Consider the following 24,107-nt stretch of genomic DNA (forward strand, 5'->3'; position numbering starts at 1 on the left):
CCAGGCTCTGAGCCATCAGCCCAGAGCCCGACGTGGGGCTCGAACTCATGGACCGTGAGATCGCGAGATCGTGACCTGAGCTGAAGTCGGTCGCCCAACCGACTGAGCCACCCAGGCACCCCTGAAAAAAGTGTTTTTAATTAATGCTTATAAATAGTGGCACTTCAATAGAAAAATACTAATGCATGCAGGATTACAAATAGAAACTAAAAATTTTATTTTACTTCCTGAAGCACTGTATTTTCTTCTGCCAAAGGAGAGAAAGTATGGTTTTTAATTTTCAAAAATAACTAAAAACTTACCAAAAAGCAGCACTGAAGTTCTTAACAATTGCTGCTTTATAGATACTTTTGTACTTTTAACCAAAGCCTGCTGGTGCCCTTTCCCTCAGGAGCTTGAAGGAAGCAGAGCTCCCTAGCCTCCTGTGGGCTGGACTGGTTTTCTTCACTTCCTTACGTTCCCCACCTTCATAAGATTTTAGAGTCAAGAGTTGAATTTTAAGATTTTATAGCCTTTTCGTTGGTGTGTCAGACCTACTTTGTCTTGTGATTGTCCTTCCCAGTGAGTAAAGCACATTCAATGTCCTTGTAACCGCCTCCCCAGCCTAGAAAATCCAGTAGGTTTTAGATTACGGAGATCTGTAGTTACATTATATTGATTTGTCTTACTCAGTTAAAGCCAAGATGATACCAAAGAATATGGAGATTGTGTTTTAAAATTCTGATATTTAAAGCTGCTTCTAGTATTGACTGCTCTATCTGTAACATTCCCCTTTTTGATAAATAAAAATATCTCATGTCTGTTTCTGTAGTTTGTATTGTGAAAGTAATAGGTAGTTCTCTAAAATGCAAGTATTAATTATTTTTCCTCAAACTCCCCTCTTCTCTGCCTTATTAACAATCTGTGCTGTAAAGAGATTACGGCTGTGGCAATAAGCTTTCATCTAAGGGAGAAATTGGATTCTTACTGAAATATATGGATGTTTTATGAGCTATGATCGTGTTTTTGAGGTTTTAGGCACTAATGGCAGAGCTGTGGTACCCTGGCTGCATCACAGCCCCCACCCAGAGAGCTCGTTAAATCACAATTGCTGGGCTTCGCAGAGTTTCAGATTCAGGAGGTGGGGCCCAGAACATGCATTTCTGCCAGCTCCCAGGTGATGTTGATGCTGCTGGTTTGGCATGACACTTTGAGAACCACTGTGTGGAAGATGGAAAAAGAAGAATCAGAACCTGAGTTCTGTTCTTGGTTCATCCCTAAAATCCGTGGGCTGTAAAACTGGTGGGCCACACTAGTGCACCTGTGAGCAGTGAGTATGGTTTCTTGTTTCAAGGACTCTTCTGTCTAACTGGGTTCAGGTGATGCTGAAAATCAGATCAGTAGTCTCCAGTAAAGACTGTTTAGTTTCTTGTCAGCTTGTGGTTTTCAGTAACTTTTCAGTGTTGTGTTGATGGGTCATTTGTATTGTATGCAAATGGGTCTCTGTTAGGGTGGTGAGGTGGCTGTAGCTGGTTATTAACTTTTCCTGTTGCTTTTAGTTGGCTAAAAAACAGGCCATACAATTGTGTTTATCATTATAGTTCACAGTATTCAGCCTAGATTTATTTGCTTTGTATAGTATGTTCCTAACGTGGCTGTATAATGATGACAATTTTAATTCACTAGGAGGGGGGCGCCTGGGTGGCTCAGTCCGTTGGGCGTCCGACTTTGGCTCAGGTCGTGGTCTCGCGGTCCGTGGGTTTGAGCCCCACGTCGGGCTCTGTGTTGACAGCTTGGAGCCTGGAGCCTGCTTCGGATTCTGTGTCTCCCTCTCTCTCTGCCCCTCCCCCACTCATGCTCTGTCTCTGTCTCTCTCTGTCAAAAAAAAAAATAAATGTTAAAAAAAATGACTTTAATTCACTGGAGGGGAATACTATGTAAGAGAATCCTGTTTTTTTAATTATTTTATGATTCAGATAATCTATGATATTTGTGTAAATCTAGTTTTTTAAATCTTATTTGTGTAGTATGTACCTATTAATTTTGGTGAATTTGAATTTCATCAGATGCAACTTTTCTGTTTTCCTTTGAGCAACTATTCAGCTTTCCTTGGAAGACCCCTTAGAAGCCTTAAAAAAGTAAATTTTTCTTCAAGTATTTATTAAAGCCAGAGAAAAGGCTGAGTATAAGCCCTGAACTAGAAGAATCTACCCTTGAATAATTGCATTGATTGGTCTGGGACTCCTGCATGAAAGGCAAGGGTGTGCTTTGGAAAATGGCTTTGTGAGTGAGAGGCTGGCTGTGCTCCTATAATGTGCCTGTGCCATTCCTAAGAATTAGCACGTGTCTGAATAAGAATGGTACAGAGAGGGGCACCTGGGTGGCTCAGTCAGCTAGGCGTCTGACTTCAGCTCAGGCCATGGTCTCGCGGTTTGTGAGTTCAAGCCCCACATCGGGCTCTGTGCTGACAGCTCGGAGCCTGGAGCCTGCTTCAGATTCTGTGTCTCCCTCTCTCTCTGCCCCTCCCCCCCCCCATGCTCTGTCTCTCAAGAATAAATGTTTAAAAAAGATTAAAAAAAAAAAAAAGAATGGTACAGACTGATACTTGTTTAAAATTTTTTTTTTAAGTTTATTTATTTATTTTGAGAGACAGAGACAGCACGAGGGGGGGAGGCGAGGGATGGGGGAAATCCCAAGCAGGCTCCATGCTGCCAGCACAGAGCCAGACACAGGGCTTGAACTCTTGAAACCCTGAGATCATGTCCTGAGCCGAAACCAAATGTGGGACGCTTAACCAACTGAGCCATTCAGGCACACCCAGACAGGTATTTTAAAATCTTTGTTGGCATTTACACCAAAGTCTTTTTGTTGGATCCATAAACAATATATACTGTTAGTTACAGAAGGAATAAATTTAATTTTCCTGCTGTCTGTGGTTAACATTAGAATATTATTATACGTAAATACCGGGGATATTTATGGAAAATATTAAGTGTGCTACCAAAACTCAAGTGCATGGGTGTGTTTTTCATTCAACAGGCTTTGTTGAGAACTTGTAAATACTGTAGGTGCACAATGCATGTATATTCTTCCAGTGTCAAAGAATTTCTAGTCTAGTGGGCGAAAACACTTGAATCTCTTTAACTGAATGTTGTAGTTGCTGCTGTGGATGTAGATGCCGTGTACAGTTAGGGCACAGCGCTGGGAGTCAGAAGTGAGACGCTCATTTCTTCATTGACTTTCACTGGGCAGTTAAGAGTAAAAATGAACTTGTGCCAATAAAGAGACCGTAGTTTGAAAACTTCATGTAAAAATCAAAACTAGTTAAATACTCGGACATACATTAGTCAGAACACGGAGGAGGGTCGTTCCTCTACTCGAGGATATTAGGAAGTAATGTTAGATAAACGAAGACACATTCAGTTTGAGGTCTCTTTTAAAGACTTCTTTATTAGGGACTTGCCCCTGCAGGACAGAAAGTACGTTTCACAGAAAGCGGACATCTTCAGTCTCCCTGGTTGTGATCTAAAATTTTATCTGAGGCTGGCCGCACTAAGCCACTTTGAAGAACCCGGCTCTTTCTAAAACCCTGTGGTCGTGGACAGAGTCTTAAAATGGTTAAAACAGATCTCCTTTTGATTTCCAGGTTAGCAGTTTAGTTAAAACATTTGGAGTGTTTTATATGCCTGGTTTGCAACACCTCCAGTTTATTCTAGATTAGGGATTCCCCGCTGGTGAGCTTTCAGGGGATTTTTATTTATCTTTGGTCTTTAAATGAGCAAACATTGTTATAGACTGGGTGTCTTCTTCACATTTGTAATATGGTTTAAAAATATGTCAGCTGTGATATTAATAAAATATGGATCATTTAAAAATGTTAATGACTTTGGGGCGCCTGGATGGCTTAGTCAGTTAAGCATCCGACTTTGGCTCAGGTCATGACCTCCTTGCTCGTGAGTTCAAGCCCCAAGCCCCGCGTCGGGCTCTGTGCTAACAGCTTAGAGCCTGGAGCCTGCTTTGGATTCTACGTCTTCCGCCACCCCTCCCCCACGTCTTCCGCCACCCCTCCCCCCGCCTCATGCTCTGTCTCTGTCTCAAAGATAAATAAACATTTAAAAAATTTTTTAAAATGTTAATGACTTCATAGTACCTTTGTGGCATTGCGTATTAATAAATTGTGCTTTTGTGTAATTACTGTTGTTTGTGGGGTGATGTATGTATGTATGAATTAATTTTGGGGTTGTTGGGATCCCTCTATGATTCAAGGTGACTTTTGTATAAAAGCCCATTTCCCTTAATCAGTATTTGCTTTACCTTAAGTTTCATCTTTAGAAGAGAGATTTTGTTGGGTTTTCTATTAGAGATGCAGTGAACAAATAAAGTCAGTTTTATGTGATTATGAAGTTTATGTGTTTCAGTGCAATAGTGGTATAGCCCAGAGATTGGGAGTCTGGGCTCAAATCCCAATCAAATCCAGCTACATAACTTTGGAAAGTTACTTAATGTTTCAGATCCCTCATCTGTAAAATACAAGTAATCATATGAACTCAAATGTGAATTCCATTGCACAGTCCAGGCGTGGAAAAAAATAGAACTTTATTTTTCATTAATAATTTACCACAATCGTGTCGATTCTACTGGGTAAGTGAAACTATCATCTGTGAGTTCGCAGACCTCCTTCTCTTGCCTCACGGCTGAATTGAGGGTGGAGATACCTTTGTAATGTCATTGCCTGGGGGGGACCCCATCCTGCCCTCCGGCCACCTCTCCCCACACTGGAACCATTCTGCTATTGCCACACTCTCATGGGACACGCATCTCTGCAAAGCTCAGACACTTTCTGTCCTAATGCAACATACAGCTGTTCGTACCCCTCCGGTCCATTTGCCGTTTCCCCGGGGCTCTGGCACTATGATGCGGTCTCCAGAACTCTCCATTGCGTCTACACTCTGTCCTGTACTTCTCCACCCCAGACCATCTTCCCCAGGCTTTGGAGGCAGAAGTGGCAAGGGTTCAACAGGTCTTGCCTTGTCTCTCCTGTGCAGTGTTTCTCACAGGTGTAGACCTAGAGTTCCCTCTGTTCTTAGGGCCTTTGGAACCCGCAGCTGGGAAGACTGTTGTGTTCCACTGTGTCCTGTCCCTCTGCTGAGGCAGTGACACTGCTGACTTGGGGGTGGGGAGGTGGGAGTAAAGACAAGGAAAACAAAAATCCCTAAGGATGAAAAAAATTATATTTTAAAGCTATTATCTCTACCAAATTATCTTAAGAATTAAGTGAAAATTCTTATAAAGGACTTACCAAGTGTCTGGCTTATTGCAAAGGATAGTTGTTATGGTTGAATGGTGTTATTCATATTATTGTGAAAGTAGAGTATAAACTAAGATCTGTTAGACCCCAGGATCTAGAGTCTACCTTAACTGTATTCAGGGAGCTGAAATAAGCTTTTCTAATTTCCAGTTACTTTTGTGGATGTGATCAGCTTTTCCATCTCCTTCATATTTGTCTAAAACTTTGGATAAACTTCCCAGATTGGGGTGCCTGACAATTTGAGTTTGATTCTTTTTGCCGTTGCCTTGGTGAGCCTTGTTGAGCCTTGTTAATTCCGGTAAATTACCTTTCATACATCAAAACAAGATAATTCTGGTAAATTACCTGTCATCAAAAACAAGACCAAATGTTGGAGGCAGAAAGAAGTATGAATAAAATCACAGAGTACATTGGCGGGGCACCTGGGTGGCCCAGTCAACTCCGACTTCGGCTCGGGTCGTGATCTCGCAGTTCATGAGTTCAAGCCCCGCGTCGAGTTCTGTGCTGACAGCTCGGAGCCTGGAGCCTGGAGCCTGTTTCGGCTTCTGTGTCTCCCTCTCTCTCTGCCCTTCCCCCACTGACCCTCTGTCTCTCTCAAAAATAAACACTAAAAATAATTAAAAAAAAAAAAACCAAGAAGTGCATTGACATTGCTGGAAACCCTATGGTGGAACGGCACCACGTGCGTGGAGCAGCTCTGCTTGCTAAGTTCTTAGATGGCACATCTCATTGGATCCTCGCGGTAGTGGTTCTCCATGTCCCCCTGTTCCTTCAGTATATTGTTGAGCACCTACCATGGGCCGGAAACTGTTGGGAAACAGTAGGAATACAACCTTGAAATAATTCAAAATCCCTGCTGTCGTGAACCTTGCTGTCTAGGGGAGGAGATGACAACAAACAAGGTCAGCGAGGAGAAGGGATAAGGGAAGGAGGGAGCTCCGGCCGTGAAGAGGAGAACCTGCCCGTGAGCGCGTGCACACACAGCGTTAGACGTGGCCGGGGAAGGAGACCCTCCAGCAAAGAACTGAAGGAAGGCGGGGAGCAGGCCACTGGGATCCTTGGGGCCCCAGCTCTGTTTCCCCCCCCCGGAGTAGCACCCCGGGGGTCATCCTGGCAGCCGGAGCCGGGAAGAGCCGTGGGGGCCTGGTCGGGTCTGGGGCCTCATGGGTGATGATGAGGCCGGTGGCATTCATTCCCAGTGCGAGGTGAATCCCTGGCACGTTTTCAACAGACCTAAAACCGCTGGCTTTTTTTTTTTTTTTTTCTTTTTCTTTTTGGAATCCAGCTGGCCTCTATTGGCCAAAGCTAACTGGGGAGTTAATGCTCTGTTCACTTTCTCTCTTCTTGAAACTTGATTGTATCTAATTAGAGTACCACTAGGAAAATTCTGTGTGACCTTTAAGCCAAAAAAGGAAAGAGCTCCAAAAGGACTGATAGATTATCCTTTTTTGAAAAAAAACTATATGTGTATTTTTATTTAAAATTTTTTTTAATGTTTCTGAGAGAGAGGCAGAGCATGAGTGGGGGAGGGGCAGGGACAGAATCAGAAGCAGGCTCCAAGCTCTGAGCTGTCTGCCCAGAGCCCGACATGGGGCTCAAACTCACAAACCGTGAGATCATGGCCTGAGCTGAAGTCGGTCGCTCAACCGACTGAGCCACCCAGGCACCCCCAAAAAAACCATATTTTTAAGAGGACACTTCTCATGGTCAGCACTGAGTAGTGTATGGAATTGTTGAATCCCTTTATTGTGTGCGTGACACTAATATAACACTGTACATGAGCTATACTGGCATTAAAAATAAATAAATTAGCCTTTTATATACAAAGACTGTCTCAGCCAAGTCAGTTGAAAATAGTTTTGTTTTTTTTTTTTTTTAATGTTTTTATTTACTTTTGAGAGAGACAGAGACAGAATGCAAGTGGGTTAGGGACAGAGAGAGAAGGAGACACAATCCAAAGCAGGCTCCAGGCTCCGAACTGTCAGCACAGAGCCCAAAGCGGTGCTCGAACCCACGAGCTGTGAGATCATGACCTGAGCCGAAGTTGGACGCTCAACCAACTGAGCCACTCAGGCGCCCCATAGTTGAAAATAGTTTTTAAATGAAATTTAAAAAATCTTAAGCACACTGGATTTTAGATTTTATCTGATAGGACTTTTCAGCTGTCTCCTGGTTGTACTGAAAGTAAATACATACACCTATCTGGCCACTTGCTTAGTTGGACTAAAAGATGGTTCGTTTGGCCGTCTTCTGTCCTCATCCTATTGACCTCACTGGTGTTCACCCAGACAGTAAGTGAAATATTGCCAGACCGGCAGGTTTTAGATACAAAAAATATTTATAACTAATGACAACCAACTACATTCCTCCTCTGACTGGAGTCACTACTTGCTAAAGCAGCAGACTTTCTGAGGCCTCAGCAGTTTTGAGAACAGTAGTGTAAGAAGGCAACAGGAACTCTGAGAATTGGGTCAGAATGTTCTCACAAGCGTAGAACAAGTGGCATCATCCTGGCTTAGGATTTTGAGATTCAATGAATCTTTATTCTTTTCCCGGTTCCATTAGTGATTTTGGGGGGGAAGGGAGGAGCGGTGTGCAATAGATTACTGAAATTTTATATTATTTGTCCTTTAAAACTCCATGTCTGTGAGTTTTAAAGATAATACCTTGGCATGACTCAGTATTTTTTTAACTTTTTATTTATAAAAATTCCAAACAAACACAGACGAAAGAATAGTACAGTGAACCCTCCCCCGCCCCCCATGCCCATTATCAGCCTCACCGGCTACCAGCTCCTGGCCCATTTTCTTCCCTCAAACTTTCCTCACCCATTTCCCCCTTCCTTCATTATTTTGAAGCAAATTCCAGACCTATTCTTTCATGGTAAATATTTTAGTATATCCCTCCCAAAGTAAGACTTTTTAAAAACCCATAACAGGGGTGCCTGGGTAGCTCAGTTGGTTGAGCATCTGACTCTCGATATCGGCTCAGGTTGTGATCCCTGGGTCATGGGATCGGGCTGCACGCTTAATGTGGAGGCTGCTTGAGATTCTTTCCCCCTCTGTCCCACTCCCCCACTCATGCGCGCTCTCTCTCTGTATCTAAAACATAAATAAATAAATAATAAATAAATAAATAAAAACATAACAATTCCTATCATTTAAAATTCGAGAATAAATCCTTAATATCTTGAAATATCCAGTCTGATGGTATACAGTGTTGTAAACATTCATAAATTAATAATTTGCTCTATTTACATGGCTTGATACGCATTCAGATAAAGACCATGCCATCTAGCTTAGCTAGATGCTTAGGTGATAGTTAAAATGATTATTGATTGGCATTTGTATGAATCTGCCAGTGTTAAGACAAATTTTGTCATAAGTAGTGTGTGCATAGCTAGCATACCACAGGCTTTAGAATATATATGTGTGTTGCTCTTCTCGTGTTGACTCACTGCCCTTAACAGAATCCTCGGCAGACAAGGCCTTTCCGAAGCCTTTCTGCCCAGTTCGGGTGGTGCCAGCAATGGGAAGGTGCTTTGGATTAGGGAAGAATGGGGTTATAGAGGCATTTATTACATCAGAGTGACCTCCAAGTGATGGTTAAAAAGTTGATGAAGAATGAAAAGAAAATACCATCATGTTTTAATGTAGGAATACATAAATCTACATTTCCTTACCAATCCTTTGATAGAAAACCAAGGTCTGATTGGAGTTCTAAGTGATCCATCTTGTGTAATCTCAGAATGCATTGCCTAGGATTTCCATTTTTAGTTTCTTTTAAAGAGCTTTTAAAGAATTTAAAAACAATTTCAAAGCATTGTGGATACAGAATTCTAGATTTTTAAAAATTATTTCCCATTTGTCCTGTTGCCTCAGCTGCATTAGTTTGACAGTAAAGTTTTTAGCAACTTAACTTTTTGTCACTGTTCCTCCAAACATTCAACTGATTTTCCTAGAAACAATTACTCCTTTGTCACAGTCTTGTGTGAAAGGCAGTAATAGTTCAGTTGCATGGCTACAGCCATAAGTACAACTACATAAACGGGTTTCGGAACCATCTTGGTATGTATATGAGGGGTAGCCTGCTAAATGCAAGAGTTCAGGATGCCACGCGTTTCACCCAGAGCCCAGACAGCGCCCCTAAATTAGGAAAGTTGACATAGAGGGTACAGGCTACGTGACACTCTCCTGTTAATGAGTCACACTGTTGAAATTTGTGGCTGGTTACCTGGGATTGCTTGGCTTGGACTGTGGTTCCCGCGGGCTCAGAGGAGAATTGACAGGAGATGATGAATTCAGTGTTTGTTCCTTAGTCTAGTACCTTGACCAGCTGCGTCCGGTAGGGCCATTATCATGATGTGAGTGATGAGAAGAGCTTTTGTGACATTTTCAGTGAAGATGGATTTTAGACGGTGACCTAAAAAATAACGAAATGTAGTTTACTAAAGTAATGTGGTGTCATTTTTTTTCTATTTTACAGACGAGAATGGTATAGCTCTTGAAACTTAGAGATTTTACAAGTGTGGGGAACTTGAGAGTTTACAGTTTCTGCAGTAGCCTTTCCTTCCATCCTGGAAGTAGGGGTAGACTTAATCCTATGAAAAAAACCTCCTCTGCCAGTGGTGATGGACATGGTAAGCTTTCTTAGCATTTCAGCTTAGCCTGTGTTCTGTGTTTACTGGAATCCACAACCGAAGTGACTAGGGTATTAAAAAAAGGAAAGTCAAGCATTCTCTCTGTCCTTGAGGCCCTCCATAGTGTTATCAAACACAAAAATAAAAACCAGCTGCACGAGAGCATATTCAAGAGGAAAACGAAAGCTACAGACCACTCACTGAAGCTCGAAACGCCCTCTGCCCGGCTGCCTCTGTCTTGTGCCCTCCCTGCCGGCACCTGCCTCCCGGCCCACTGTGCTGCTTCTGTTTTACTAGTGCATTCTCTTGATCACACCGTATCTTTTTCCCATTAGCCTTGGAGGACAGTGACTCTTCCTTGCTGGTGTTCGTCTCCTTGTAGAGTGATTTGTACTGGATATTCAGTAGATGAATTTTTGAGCAAGAACCAGGAGCCACCTGGGGGTGCTAGAAAGGCCAGGCTTTGCCATCAGAAAGCCCTGGGGTACAGTCCTGGCTTCAGCGCTCACTTTCTTGATCTTTGACCGCAGGCAGATGAATCACTCTGGGCTGTGATTCCTCATCTGTAATGATGCAGGCGTGTTAAACTTCTGATGTGCAGGAAAGTCTCAAAGAACATAAAAAATCATCCTCCCCTTGGCCCAAATATGAATTGTACCACCCCTGGGAGACCTTGGCCTAGGCTCCTCAGGCCTAGATCACTCGCTAGGGTAGACACGTAGTTACCTTACCTGACTCACAAGAGGGAGGGTGAAACCTTAACCAGAAGCGGGGGGTGGGGGGCTGCATCCAGTATGGGGGGAAGAAGAGGGCACAGATGAGAAATAGAGTCACAGGGCGGGGGAGCGGTTGGTATTTTGGAGTGGGGGAGAGGCCTAGATTTTTAGATCGTGGAGGATCTTGAATGCCAGGGAATGAATTTGAAGTTGATCTTAGGTGATGGGGTACCGTTCGAACTTTTTGCTGTGAATGGTGCCTGTGTTATGAGGGGAACTTTGCAGTAGTGTGTACAGGCAGCTGGGCGAGAGGGAAGGTCATGGCAGGAAGATCAGCCCAGGGGCTCCAACGTGGCAGAGAACTGGGTAAAATGCCACTTTTTCCACTCGCTGGTCATTCGACCTCAGGACCTTAGTGTATGTGATCTTGTGAGCTGCTGTTTCTCCTGCGAAGCTAAGTCAACCGCCACCATGGGGCTATTTTGAAAGTTAAATCCGGGCATATGTAAAGTGCCTCACTGCTGGAGAGGCTTAGTCCATCCCCACTTGGCTTTCCCTCTTTGTTGCGCTGTTAATTTGCAGGAAGGACCAGTTGGGAGGGGAAAGAGAGGAAGCTGGCAGAGATCTGGTCAGAGGCACCTTTCGTGCCCCATAGACGGTGCCTCGTTGGGACCTGGCCAAGAAGCTTTCCTGTCTTCTCCATCTCAGATGTTATGAATCCCGTATTTGTAAACTTTTTCTGTCTGTTGGTTGCTATTTAGTCTAACTGTCTTCATTTGGCCATGCATGATTCATTCTTCTGTTTTTGGCATACGAAACTTCAAGTTGGCCCTTCGAATTGTGTTTTATTTTGCTAACTTTGGCAGTCTTATTTTACTGCCTTACACTTGTGCTACAATAAAAACCAGGTCTAGTTTTGTGGTTTTATGTCAGCTGTGTGAATCTAGAAGACACATTATCCTAAAGAGGAACCACTGATAAAAATAAATCCTGGTTAGGAGTTCTGCCGTTCATCCATGTAGCGGTTTAAAGCAGACACCCACATTCCTCACGTAACCCAGTTGTATGTGTGTTCATGTTGAAGGGAAAAGCATCATTTTGAGTAGCTTAATTTTAAAGATCTCTGTATTTCACTTTAAATAGTGTTCTTGAAATACTTAAAAAGTTTTTTTTGTTTTTTTCATTTAAGACAGGGGATACTCTTTGTTCAGACCTGTCAGAGAAATGGACAGCTTGGGTCTGTAACAAAGTGCTGTGTTTTAAAGCAAAGATCAGTAATTGTATGAGGATATGCTGCTACATACACGTTGACTTCAGGGCACAGATCAGAGTTTACTGTTCCTCTCGTTCCTCATCCTCTCCTTCAACAGAATCCGCACCGACCTCCTTACAGTCTCTGTCAAGGGGAGCCGTGCCCTCACCCACATACCGGTGAACAAAGGCACGCTTGTCATACGTCAGGTCAACCTTGTGGTCCGGGCGAGCCCAGGCACCCCAGCAACGGCTGGGGTGTTGCTCAACGTGCACGCAGCTCACTCTGCTTTGGCCAGGTCTCCACCAGGTACCGCAGGGGGAGGCGGGTAATTAATGCCGACTTTGAAGCCAGCGGGGCACCAGTCCACAAACAGGATGGTATGCTTCCTCCTGACGGTGGCAGTGGCGGCATTGACATCTTTGGGAACCGTGTTGCCACGGTACCCCGGGCAGGAAGCCATGGCGAGGGTCACATTTCACCATCTGGTCGGCTGGCTCAGAGCACGCGTCGGTGATCTCTCCTACAGAAAGCTGTTCAAGGCAGGCTTTCTCAGCAGAGGTGACAGGAGCATATGTGGCCGGAGCGAGAGGGGCGTGGCAGTAGGGTATGAGGTCGGCCTGGAATTCTGTCAGGTCAACATTCGGGGCTGCATCGAATGTGAGGGAGGCGGTGAGGTCAAATCGTGTCCTCCATATCAGTTAGTGTAGGTTGGGTGTTCAGTTCCGAGGTTTCTATGACATGTCATAGATGGCCTCATTGTCAACCGTGAAGGCACAGAGTGTTCCAGGGTGATGTGGGTAGTGAGGATGGAGTTGGAGGGCTCAGCTACAGCCGTGGAAACCTGGGGCCTGGGTAAATGGAGAGCTCCAGCTTGGACTGCTTGCCATAATCAATCGATGTTGGAGGGAGCAGGGAGGTGAACCCGGCAGCAACTTCCGCTCCCAAGTGGAAAACCAAGAGACCCTGAAGACCTGTGCACCGGTTGGCCAGTTTCCAGACTCGGCCCAAGACGAGGTCAATGATGATCTTGCCAACGGTGTAGCGCCCTCAGGCGTGGTTATTGGCAGCATCTCCCTTGCCCGCGAGGGGCTGCTCGATGGTGAAGGGCTGGCGGCGGGTGCCAGCGTGAGCCTCATCAGTGCCCATGGGTCCCAGGTCTGCGAACACCGGCCTGGGCACATGCTCGCCAGCACCCGTCTCGCTGAAGAAGGCATCGAAGGAGTCAGCTCCTCCCCCAGTGGTCTTGTCACCGGGCATCTGGCCGTCAGGCCGGATGCCGTGTTTCAGGCAGCAGAGCTCCCAGCAGGCGTTGCCGATCCGGACACCAGCCTGGCCAGCGAGGATGGAGGTGCATCCACGCACGGCTGCCAAGCAGATGGCGGAGAGGAAGAGGACAGGTTGTCGGGTCTCAGAGCACGACTCTTAGGCGGTCGGCGTAAGAGAAGCTGCCGGTGTAAAATATTTAACTTGAATTCTTTAAATAGGCCCAAAAGGACTTGCAGGTCATCTAGTCTAACCCTGTCATTTTTCGCGTTTGAAAGCTAAGGCCTAGAAAATAAATATTCAGTGTCTTTTACTTTATACAGTAATCATGGTTATGATAAGGACCCTGAGTCATTAGGAACAGGCTTTTTTTAAATGAGTCCTACTTTCAGGGTAGTCTTTTTGAAACCAGGAAAATATGTAATACAGAAGAAGGACCATGAGAGATGAATTATTAAAAAACTTCATCTCTTTTGGTTATGGAGCTTTCAGGACAGAGAAGGCGAGTAGGAGCTGCCGGGAGGGCATTGCTGAAAAGGACTGAGACCACGTACAAACCATGCCGAGATTAGTAATTTCTTCCCTGGGCCCAGGAAGGAGCAGGGGAGCTGATGTAATATACCTAACATCTTCTGTTCTGGTTTTTAATAGGGCTTGATTCCTGTAATTTAGTTTTCAGTATATTTTATTCATAGGTTGTATAAGTGATATTTCCTTTTGTCTCCTGAATGCTTGTTTGTTTTTTGTTTTTTTTTTTTATCGAAGCGTCAGGGAAGTCATGCTAAAAATAAGGTGTTCATTTTTAAAACTCTTTTGTAAATGTTCCTTTGTATCATTTGACCTCTTGTTTATTTACACTTGGCACTTATGACCTAGCATTTCCCCAGGGCCTTTGCACTTGCTGTCCTTCCTACCATACCTGGGCGTAGTCCTCCAGCCCTGTTCCTCACCAACTAGCTCCCTCATTCTTTAGGTCCCAAATGACCCCTTCTCAAAATGCCTTTCCCCAAACACCTTAAAGTAGCCTGCACCAGCCTGTTACTCTATCACATCACCTAATTTCTCTCATTGTCCTTAGCACCAGCTGGAATTACCCTGTGTTGAGTGGCATCTCTTTCTGCTAACACACTCTGAGGGAGGGTAGACGTGTTGTTAGCTTTTCACCACTGTGTGGGCCTGGAACAGGGCGTGGCAGTAGGGACTGCCTGTTACATTTGATGACAAAATGAATGCATATCTGCCATCTAGCTTCAGCCTGGTTTCTAGCCATCAGCTTTAGTGACTCCATTGCATCCCAGGAGAATTGCCTCTGATGGCGTTGAGCAGAAAAAACTAGGATATTGGCGGGGGGGGGGGGGGGGGGGCCGGCAATTCTCTCCCAAAATTACGGTAGAGTTTAAGAAAGTACAATTAAGAAACGTTTGGGATAAATGTTGACATTTTGCAAAGAAATGTTTAGCTTATAAACTCAAGAGATTTATGATTGCCTGTTAAAATATTGGCTTTTGGTTCTTTTAGCTGGGACAACAAACCTGGACTAGTGAAGTTTTTCATCTCCAGAACAGTGTATTTTCTGTAATTTTATCACCAAATTGGGAGGTTGGGTACATTTGGAAATGGCAGAGAATTCATTAGCTCAAACATTCTAAACACCTGTTAGGAGGTAGCCGCTGTGCTGTGATGACTGGGTTAATAATTCATCCATCAAACATATTTGAGTGACTGCTGTCAGGTGCTGTGCTGAACAAGACCGAGAAGGAACCTACAGTGTAGTAGAGAACACACAGAAGTAAACCAGCCAAGCTAGTGTCGTGCAAATACAGTGATGGAGGAGTGCAGCCCCCTGCCCCCCCACCCCCAGTAGTTCACAGGAGGGGTGCATGACCAATTTCAGAGGTTTTTAGGGTGCTTCCCATAAGTGGAATCTAAGCTGGGACTTGAAAGGTGAATGGGACTTAGGTAAAGAAAGAGGGAAGGTGTGTATAGATTTGGGGTTCATCAGTGTACGGATGAAGTCGTCAGGGTGGTTGTCATCCAGGCCGAGTGTATACGGTAAGGAGAACATGGGGCCTGGGGAACACGAGCCTTTAAGGGGGCCTGCCTCCACGAGAAGACTGAGAGAGGAGAGACAACAGACAAGGCGGAAGTTGTGGGCACGTGTGCAAAGCCAGAGGGAGGAAATGTTTCAGGAAGGAGTAGACCGCGGTGTCAGATGCGGCCAGGAGAAAGGAGGGTCCAGCAGGTTGCGGGTGGGAAGGTTGCAGGTGGCCTTGGCCAGAGCTGTTCCAGGGGCGCCAGGTGGCAAAGCTGGACTACAGAGGGTTAAAGAGTGAGGAGCAGGTGAAATAGACACAGGAAACGTGGACCGCCTGTCTTGACATTTCTTAGATTGAGAGAAAGCATTGGTCAAAGGAGTCCTTGGAGTTGAGGGAGGATTCTGTTCCTTTTTAAAGATGTAACAGGCATGAGTGTTTGGATGCCAACGGGAAGGAGACAGGAGAGGTTGAAAATCCTGGAGTAGCTAGAAAGTGTAACTTGCTGAGCGTTGTCCCATTGTGACTAGGGGTGGTCAGGTGCAGATTATCTCTGTACTTTACCCAAGGAGTTTTCTCTTGGCCTCTCCCTCCTTCTTCCTTTCTTTCTTTGTTTTTTATCTTTTTGAAGTTGGAGCCAAGGCCAAGTACTTACATGTAACCCCCAGGAATGCCCTAAAGCAAACATTTGGTGGTGAAACGTATCACATCTGCTTTATAATGTTGGGTGACTGTGTTTAAAGTATTTGACCATTCTTGAAGACTTCTGGTGACCTCTTTGACAGCATATCTTTGTTTGACTTTTCAAGCCCCAGCACTGCTGGCTGCTGGTCCCTGTGAAGGTGGCTTAGTACCAACTGTCAGCTACAGAAGGCTAATTACGTAAGAGGAAGAAAAAGTACAACCAGGGCACCATTCATTTTTTCCCCCACAATTGTACACCATTACTTATTTGTATAATCTTCAAAATCGTGGTAAAATATACATAAAGTTTACCATTTTAACCGTTTTTTAAGTGTATAGGATTCAGTGGCATCAGTACGTTCACAATGTTGTATAACCATCACTTATTTAAAGAGCTTTTTCATCATCCCAAATGGGAACTTGGTGTTGTTATTCAACAATAACTCAGCCTCCCCCCTACCAGCCTATGGTACCCTCTTTTCTGTCTTCTAAGAATTTGTCTCTTGGAGGTGCCTCATGTCAGCAGAGTCGTGCAGTATTTGTCCTTTTATATCCACTTGCTTCACTTGGCATGACGTTTTTCTAAGTTCATCCGTGTCTTTGCATGTCTTAGACTGTCATTCCTTTTTATGGCTGAGTAATACTCCACTGTCATTTGTTTAGCCATCTCCTGATGGACACTTGTGTTGCCTCTACCTTTTGGCTATTGTGAATAACTGCTCTAACAGTGCTTATATGTTTAAATTAAAAAAAAATTTTTTTTAACATTTATTTAGTACTTTTGAGAGACAGAGAGCATGAGCGGGGGAGGGGCAGAGAGAAAGAGGGAGACACAGAATGGGAAGCAGGCTCCAGGCTCTGAGCTGAGAGCACAGAGCCCCACGCGGGGCTCAATCTCATGAACCATGAGGTCATGACCTGAGCCAAGTCGGACACTTAACCAACTGAGCCACCCAGGCGCCCCCATTTAAAATTTTTTTAATGTTTGTTTATTTATGAGAGAGCGTGAGAGAGCACACTCCTGAGTGGGGAAGGGGAAGAGAAACAGGGAGACAGAATCCAAAGCAGGATCCAGACTCTGAGCTGTCAGCATAGAGCCCAATATGGGGCTCGAACCCACGAACCATGAGATCGTGACCTGGGCTGAAGTCAGATGCTTAACCGACCGAGCCACCCAGGTGCTTCTATATCAATGTTTAATTTAAAATCAACATTTAATTTTTAGTGTTCACTAGGTACAATAACTAATTTTGTGTTTAGTGTTAATCTTGTCTCAGATAATGGAATTAGTTGACATTTCTGGGTTAGTTTCCATTGATTTCCCCTCCTCATTGGGGTCTAATTTCCTGCCTGGTATTTTTTGATTGGATGTCAGACTTAGTGAATTTTAAGGGTGTTAGGTAATTGTGTATGTTTCAAAACCTTCTTGAGCTTGTACTGGAATGCAGTTAAGTTACTCGGAAACCGTTAGATCCTTTTGATCCTTGCTTGAAGTTTTGTAGGATGCGATGAGGTAGGTCAGCCTTGGGGACTGTTTTCTCCCCACCACTGAAGGGATACCTGTCTGAATAATTACCCAGTGCCCTGTATCACAGAGGTTTTTCACCATGGCTGGTGGGAACCCCAGCTTTCTCCAGCCTTGGGTGAACTTGGGAGGAGATTGTTCTGCCCGCCGCTTCTGTGGTTTTACTTCCACTGTTGGGCAGTTTTCTCGCATGCGTGTGCCGATCGCAGATCCCCAGAACGCGGGCTCTGTGCAGCCGTTTCTGCTCCCTCTTTGCCACCCCCTCCCCCAGTCCCATCTTGGAGTCCTCACTGCAGAGACATCCGGAGGCTTCGCCTGGGTTTCCTTCCCTCCCTGTGGCCCACAGTCACTGTGGCAGTTCTCAGGCTTACCTCCTTGCCCCCCTCTCTCAAGATCACAGTCCTGGGCTGTCCCGTGTCCGTGGCCTGAAAACTGTGGTTTCACATATTTTGTTCAGTGTTCAAGTTGTTTAAGGTGGGAGAGTAAATCCAGTACCTGATACCCCATCTTCTCTGAAGCTGAAGTTTGCCTGCTATTTATCAGGACATTTTTGTCCGTCTTCTAAAGTAGGTTTTGTTAAATTGGCCTTTTCCCAGGACAGATTATCTTCAGAAGAAAAAGGGGGCCGGTGTCGTCCTTCCCTCCCCAGCGCTCACCTTTCCGGTCTCTAGTGTAGCAGTTTCGTAGTGACCTCTACCCGCCTGCTGCTTCCACGCACATCCCGCATCGGGTCACCCAGGCACGCGGGGACCCCGAACCCCCCGTTGCATTGGGCATGTATCTGGTGCAGGCTCCCTGCCGGCTGGCAGAGGGATTCGTCCTGGGGGGGAGTCTGCACACACTCCTTCTGCTACCCTCGCCTGCATCCTGATGTGAGCTGGCGCCCCAGTGCTGTTGCCCTCTGCTTTTATTCTCCTTACTCTGCAGGCTTCTGTCTCCTTATACTTAAAGTGCATTTTCTTACAGACAGCACTTAGTGAGGGTCTGGCTTTGTTCTCAGGTCAACAATCTCTCTTTTCATTGAAGTGTTTAGACTACTTACATTTAATGTAATTATCCATTAAATATAATTTGATTCGGTTTAAGTACCGTCTTGCTATTTCTTTATTTGCTGCATCTATTGTTTCATGTTTTTCTTTTCATTTTTAGGTTATTTAATGGTATTTTTATCTTTATCATTTGCTTATTAGCTATTTATTCACATATGTTTCTCTCTCTCTCTCTCTCTCTCTCTCTCTCTCTCTCTCTTTTTTCCTTCTGTCTGCTCTCAGGTTCACAGTATGCACCTGTCACTGCACACTCTGACTCCACCTTCTGGTGTCACGTATACCAACTCTGTAACAATGCACTTCCACATCTGCCTCCCGTCCTGTGTGCTGTTTGTCTGGTACATTTTATTTCTCAATGGTATAACCCCCACAGTACACTGTTGTCCTTGTTTTAAAAGTCCCTAATCTTTTAGGGAAAAGAAACAATGAGAATTTTTTGTAGATGACCCACATGTTTACTCTTTCTCATGGTCTGTGTGGGTGGGTGGGTGGGTGGGTGGGTGTGTATTCAGGTTTCTATACAGCGTCGTTTTCTTTCGGTAAATGAGCTCCCTTTAGCATTTCCTGCAGTGTCAAATCGTTGGTGATAAATTCTCTTAGCTTTTGTCTGAAAATGTCTTTATTTCAATATTATTTTTGCAAGATGTTTTTGCCGTATAGGGAATTTTAGCTTTATCGTCTTTGTTATTTTTTACCACTTGAAAGATAGATTTTGACTTGCTTCTGATAGGAAGTCTTGAGTTGTTCTTTGTTCCTTTGTATGTCATGTGTCTCCCCCCCCCCCCGCCTCCCCCCTCCCCACCACCTTCGGCTGCTTTTAAGATTTTTCTCTTTATTGCTGATGTCCTGCATTTGATTATGATGTCTCTTTGTGTGGTTTGTGTGTGTGTGTGTGTGTGCGTGTGTGCTTTTTTCATTTGTGGGACTTACTCAGGTTCTAGAGTTTGGGGATTTTAGTTTTCATCAAATTGGAAAGTTTCTGCCATTATTTCTTCAAAAATTTCTGCTCTGCCTCCCTGCCCTTCTGGAATTCCAGTTGCATGTGCGTGAGACTGCGCGGTACTGTCTCACAGTCCACGAAGGCTCTGCCCATTTCGTGACCTCTTTCTGTTCATAGTTTCTATTCCTATTTCTTCAAGTTCACTGACCATTTCTCCTGGAGTGTCTAATTATCTGTTGAGCCCATCCAGTAAATTTTTTAATTTCAGAAATTGCATTTTACAGCTCTGGTTATTCCATTAGGATCTTTTTTTTTATAACATCTATTTTTTTTCTCCTTATAATCAGATGTTCCTTTAAGTCCTCGAACATATTTATAGTAGCTATTCTAATGTGTCTGCCAGTGTTATTATGTCTGACATTTCCTGGTGTGTTTCTATCGACTGATGTTTTTGTCCTAGGTCACATTTTTCTTTCTTGGCTTGTCTGTTAATTTCTTATTGGATGGTGGACATTGTGTTGGCATGTTGCCGAGTGTCTGGATTTTGCGTTCTGCCTTTAAAGGGTGTTAAGGTGTTTTGGTAGGCAGTTGAGTTACTTGTGAACCAGTCTAATTCAAGACTTGTTTCTGTTTTGTATGGGGAGGGGGGTGTCCAGAGTAATCTCATCCTAAGGCGCCTCTACCCCAGCCCCATTGGGGTCTCTACCGAGAATGCTGTGGATGTGTTCAGTGAAGCTTCTCCACTCTGGCTAGTCCGAACTGCCTGACCTCTGAGCATTTTTCCAGCCCACATCCCCCCTGTAGTTCTAGTTTGCTTAGCCTTAAAGAGTTTTACCCTGTCGTGTGCAGCCTGGTATTCAGCAACAGGCTCAAGGAGACCTCCCTGCAGGTGTCTGGAGAATTTTCTCTGAGTAGCTGCTTTCTGATAGTCTGTTCCTCAATTCCCAGTTTCCTGAGCCTCCTGGAGTTCTGGTCCCGCTCACTTCACCTCAGCAGGACCTGTGCTTTCCACTTGTGGCTCCCCGCTTGGGTTCTTCTCTTAGCTTTTGAGTCAGAAGCTGCCTCCAGGCAGAAAGCTAGAGCCTTCATAGGGTTCACCTCCTCTGTTTCCCTTCTCTTGGGGTTCACCGTCCTGTGCTGCCCTGTTGTTCAATATCTGGAAACTGTCATTTCATGCATTTTGTCCAGTTTTCTAGCTGCAAATGGTAGTAAGAGGGATAGTTACTCCACTGTGGCTTTCTGCTATTTGATTTTGATTAATTTTGTTATGTTTATTGAATTTTGATGTATCGTTCATTCATTAATTACTAGTCCTTCTCTTCTCTGTTTTATTTGGTCTGAACTAGAGCCTCTTGAATTCGGCCTTCAATAGTTTTATCCTTATAAGGCCCTGAGTTGATTGAGGTTATTCTAGGAAAATACTGAAGTTCTAGGGCACACGTTTATTTTTGCCGTTTTGCATGTATATTCAGCGTCTCAGGGTCTCAAGATAACAGTGAGGGCTGCATGATAGCTCACATCCCCATTCCTATACTTTTCCCCAGCACACAAGTGAGCCCTCTGAAAATCTTCGTATTGTTTAAGAAACATGGGCTTCCAGGAAATTTCAGTTCTTGTGAGGAACTTAAGGCACTGAATATAATACAACATTTTGATAGATTCCTTTGTGATGACTATTTCTTCTGTCATGAGATAATGTATTTTTTCCTAAACGAGATTGTTGGAGTACTGGGTACAAAGTAATCAGTGTAGTAAAGGACTAAGGAGTACTTGACCATGATAATTAGCATAGGCTGGTAACCAGGGGCTAATGGCTGAAACAGGAATTTATTTTATAGGACAGTTTAATCTGATCAAAGTTTTCAGTCTCATGGGGGAAAAGAAATATTTCAAGGTAGTTTGTGCCATTTTGGAAACTATGCTGAGTTTGTATTAAAGAGTGGGATGAAATATTGAAAGATTTTAACATGGTCCTTGGCTATTGATTTTTGTGGCTGTATAGTGCTAAAAATAAGGCGTCATCCTACTGTATTCCTGAGGTCGTAGTATGTTTCAGGTGCCCTTTAAGAGATCACAGTTTGTTTGCGATGGAGTTTATTTGTAATTTCTCCCAAAATATCCCCTTGGGATTTTGAATGAACCTTCAGTGCATTTATAGACTGACATCTCTGTGCAGTTACCCCTTTGTTCTCAGGAACATGGTGTGATTTGCTGGTGGGACTTTCCTCATGAGATTCTTCATGTTTGTGGTGATCTCTTCTGCTTTGTATTTTGGCTTTTTGTTGCTTATTGGGAATATCCTCCCAGTTGTATTTTTTTTTTCATCAAGTCAGTATTTATGGAGAAACTTGATTTTTGCCAGTTTATCTTTAAATCGGTTTTCTTATCACATGTTTATTGTTCCAATATTTTTGCAAGTGAATGGGGTCGAGGGACCCCTGGGACCATCCTCAACATTGGTGTAATATCTCTACTTGCATGCAATACTCCCCACACACAGGGGCGAGGGGGGTGTGAAGCGGGTAGTTGACCCTGTGTGGGGGGGGGTGGGGGGTGGGGCTGCTTCTCTCGAGATGTGCTGAAGTAACAGATTACAGAAACACCTTTTGTGGGGATAAGTAACCAGTACTCAGCACTTTCTCTTGAACCCCAAGGCTAGTTCCAGAATGCTTGGCAGGCTAGAAGGACGACACAGTTAAGTAACAACTTTTAGCCTAATACGGAGTGTGTGTATGTGTGTATATGTGTGTATGTATTATATGTATGTATGTGTGTGTGTATATATACGTGTGTGTGTACATGTATGTGTGTGTGTGTGTGTGTGTGTGTGTGTATAAATAAAACCCAAAGGTCACAATAACTGGCATTTACCGGGCCCTTTGTGCCAGTCACTGTTACAACCACTTCATATTTATGACTTCACTTATCATTGGTGTCACGAGGCACATGCTGTTATCCTTATCTTATTCTGGAGGAATTTGAGACAGACTTTAAGGAATTTGGCCAAGTTCAGAAAGCCATTGAAATGGTAGAGTAGGGAGTTGACCCCTCGTGGTCTGGCTCCAAAGTCAGCTCATAATTGCCATGTTGCCAGCGATGACATTTCCTCTCCCATTTGTGGGGGAATGAAAATCATTGTCAACACACAGCGTTGACTGTTGGGGGGGGGGGAGGGGGGACCAGTCAGACGCTGTTACTGGGAGTGTGTATGTTTTCGACCAGTTGTCTTTGGGATTTGGGGCACTGTTTGCTTTTAGACTCTTCTTCCCCTTTTTTGCTCCAAGGCGATTGTCCTTTTGCAGTCACACTATTTCAGTTTAGGCTGGGAGTCAGGTTATCTTCTTAACCACAGCTAAGTAAGTTTTCATGTGCTTTGCCCTGGAGGTTGCAGGGTGGGTTAGATACCTTGCAGCTGTGATAGAGAACAAGATAGATGTGCTGATATGAACACTCCTATGATGACATAAAACATGAAATGTAGACGAGCATAGGTGCTGTGGTTCTAATTGGCTCTGTGTGTGTGCACACGTGTGTCAAATGCATGATGTTTGGAAGACCAGTTTCAAATCTGTTAGCCCTTGTGACCTTTGACAGGAGGAGAGGAACATTTTTTAACTTTTCCATTTGTAAACTTCATTGTATTGCTTTTCATGTGGTTGTAAAATGTAATTATGTGTATATTTGTGTGGAGCGAAGGTAACCGTACTCAGAATGGGAACTCCTGGAAGACGGTACAAATTCTGTCTGCCCCCTTCCCACCCCACCCCCCTCTTTTAAGTTATGCTTGGGAGCATTTTGTGCTTTGTTACAACCAAGGAAGCATTCTCCTGTAGATTGTGGTATTTTCAGCAGAATTCTGAGCTTCCTAGGTAGAGGCATTAAACAGTACTTCCAATTTTTAATTTTTTTTCAACAGGCAGTAGACTTATGTTAATTAAAAAAAACAAACAAACAAACACGAAAATGGTGCAGAGAGAATGACACAGGAAATTCCTATCTGTCCCCGCCCCCGGCCAGCTGGCTTCTCTCCTTGGGGAATGTGTTACCGGTTTCTTTTCCCTCCTTACAGAGATAGTCTGTGCACACACAAGCAGGGGCATTTTGCCCCTCTTTTCACACAAATGACATACCAGGCTTTATTTTCTTTTTTAACACATCCATTAGAGACCATCGCACCTCTGAAAAATAAGCAAACCTTAGTTGTGTTTTGCTGGAGCGTGCGGTTCCACTTTGTGCAGCGCCCTACTCTCCTTAGCAATCCCTAGCGCTGGGCTGCGCCTGCTCGCTCACTGTTGTAAACAGGGCTGCAGTGAGTACCCTTTTATGCACATCGCTTTGCAGACATGTGAATATTTCTAGAAGATACGTTCCTCGAAGTGGAATTTCCAAGTAAGAGAGTCTCTGTTTGTAATTTTCATAGACATTGCCATCCACACCGTAAGAATCCTCACTCCCATTCCCACCTAAGAATAATCTACTTCCTGAACCTACGGCTTCATCAACAATGATGTTGCTATGAGTTTCTAAATTTTTTCAACGTTTATTTATTTTTGAGAGAAAGACACAGTGCAAGCGGGGGAGGGGCAGAGAGAGAGAGAGAGAGAGAGAGAAATAGAGTCCAAAGCAGGCTCTAGGCTCTGGGCTGGCAGTGCAGAGCAACTCAAACAATGATGTTACGAGTTTCATTTTTGTTTCTCTGCCATGCTGGTAGGCGAA

The 24,107-nt window shown here is 44.2% G+C and overlaps 1 protein-coding gene across 8 annotated transcripts in view; it reads left to right on the forward strand.

Annotated features, from left to right (window-relative positions):
- The window catches only part of LOC102972920 (palmitoyltransferase ZDHHC14), a 532,612-nt gene that overhangs the window by 416,613 nt on the left and 91,892 nt on the right, over positions 1-24,107 (forward strand). Inside the window, exon 1 of one of the 8 annotated variants that reach the window (XM_042987403.1) lies at positions 9,662-9,926. The exons of the other annotated variants lie outside the window; for them this stretch is intronic. Within the exon in view, the coding sequence (XP_042843337.1) occupies positions 9,918-9,926 (9 nt within the window). The 5' untranslated portion in view covers positions 9,662-9,917. Of the gene's footprint in view, positions 1-9,661; positions 9,927-24,107 lie in introns of those variants that run through there. 8 annotated transcript variants of the gene reach the window in all.

Source organism: Panthera tigris, chromosome B2 (genome assembly GCF_018350195.1).
Source record: "Panthera tigris isolate Pti1 chromosome B2, P.tigris_Pti1_mat1.1, whole genome shotgun sequence".
Taxonomy (NCBI): Eukaryota; Metazoa; Chordata; class Mammalia; order Carnivora; family Felidae; genus Panthera; species Panthera tigris.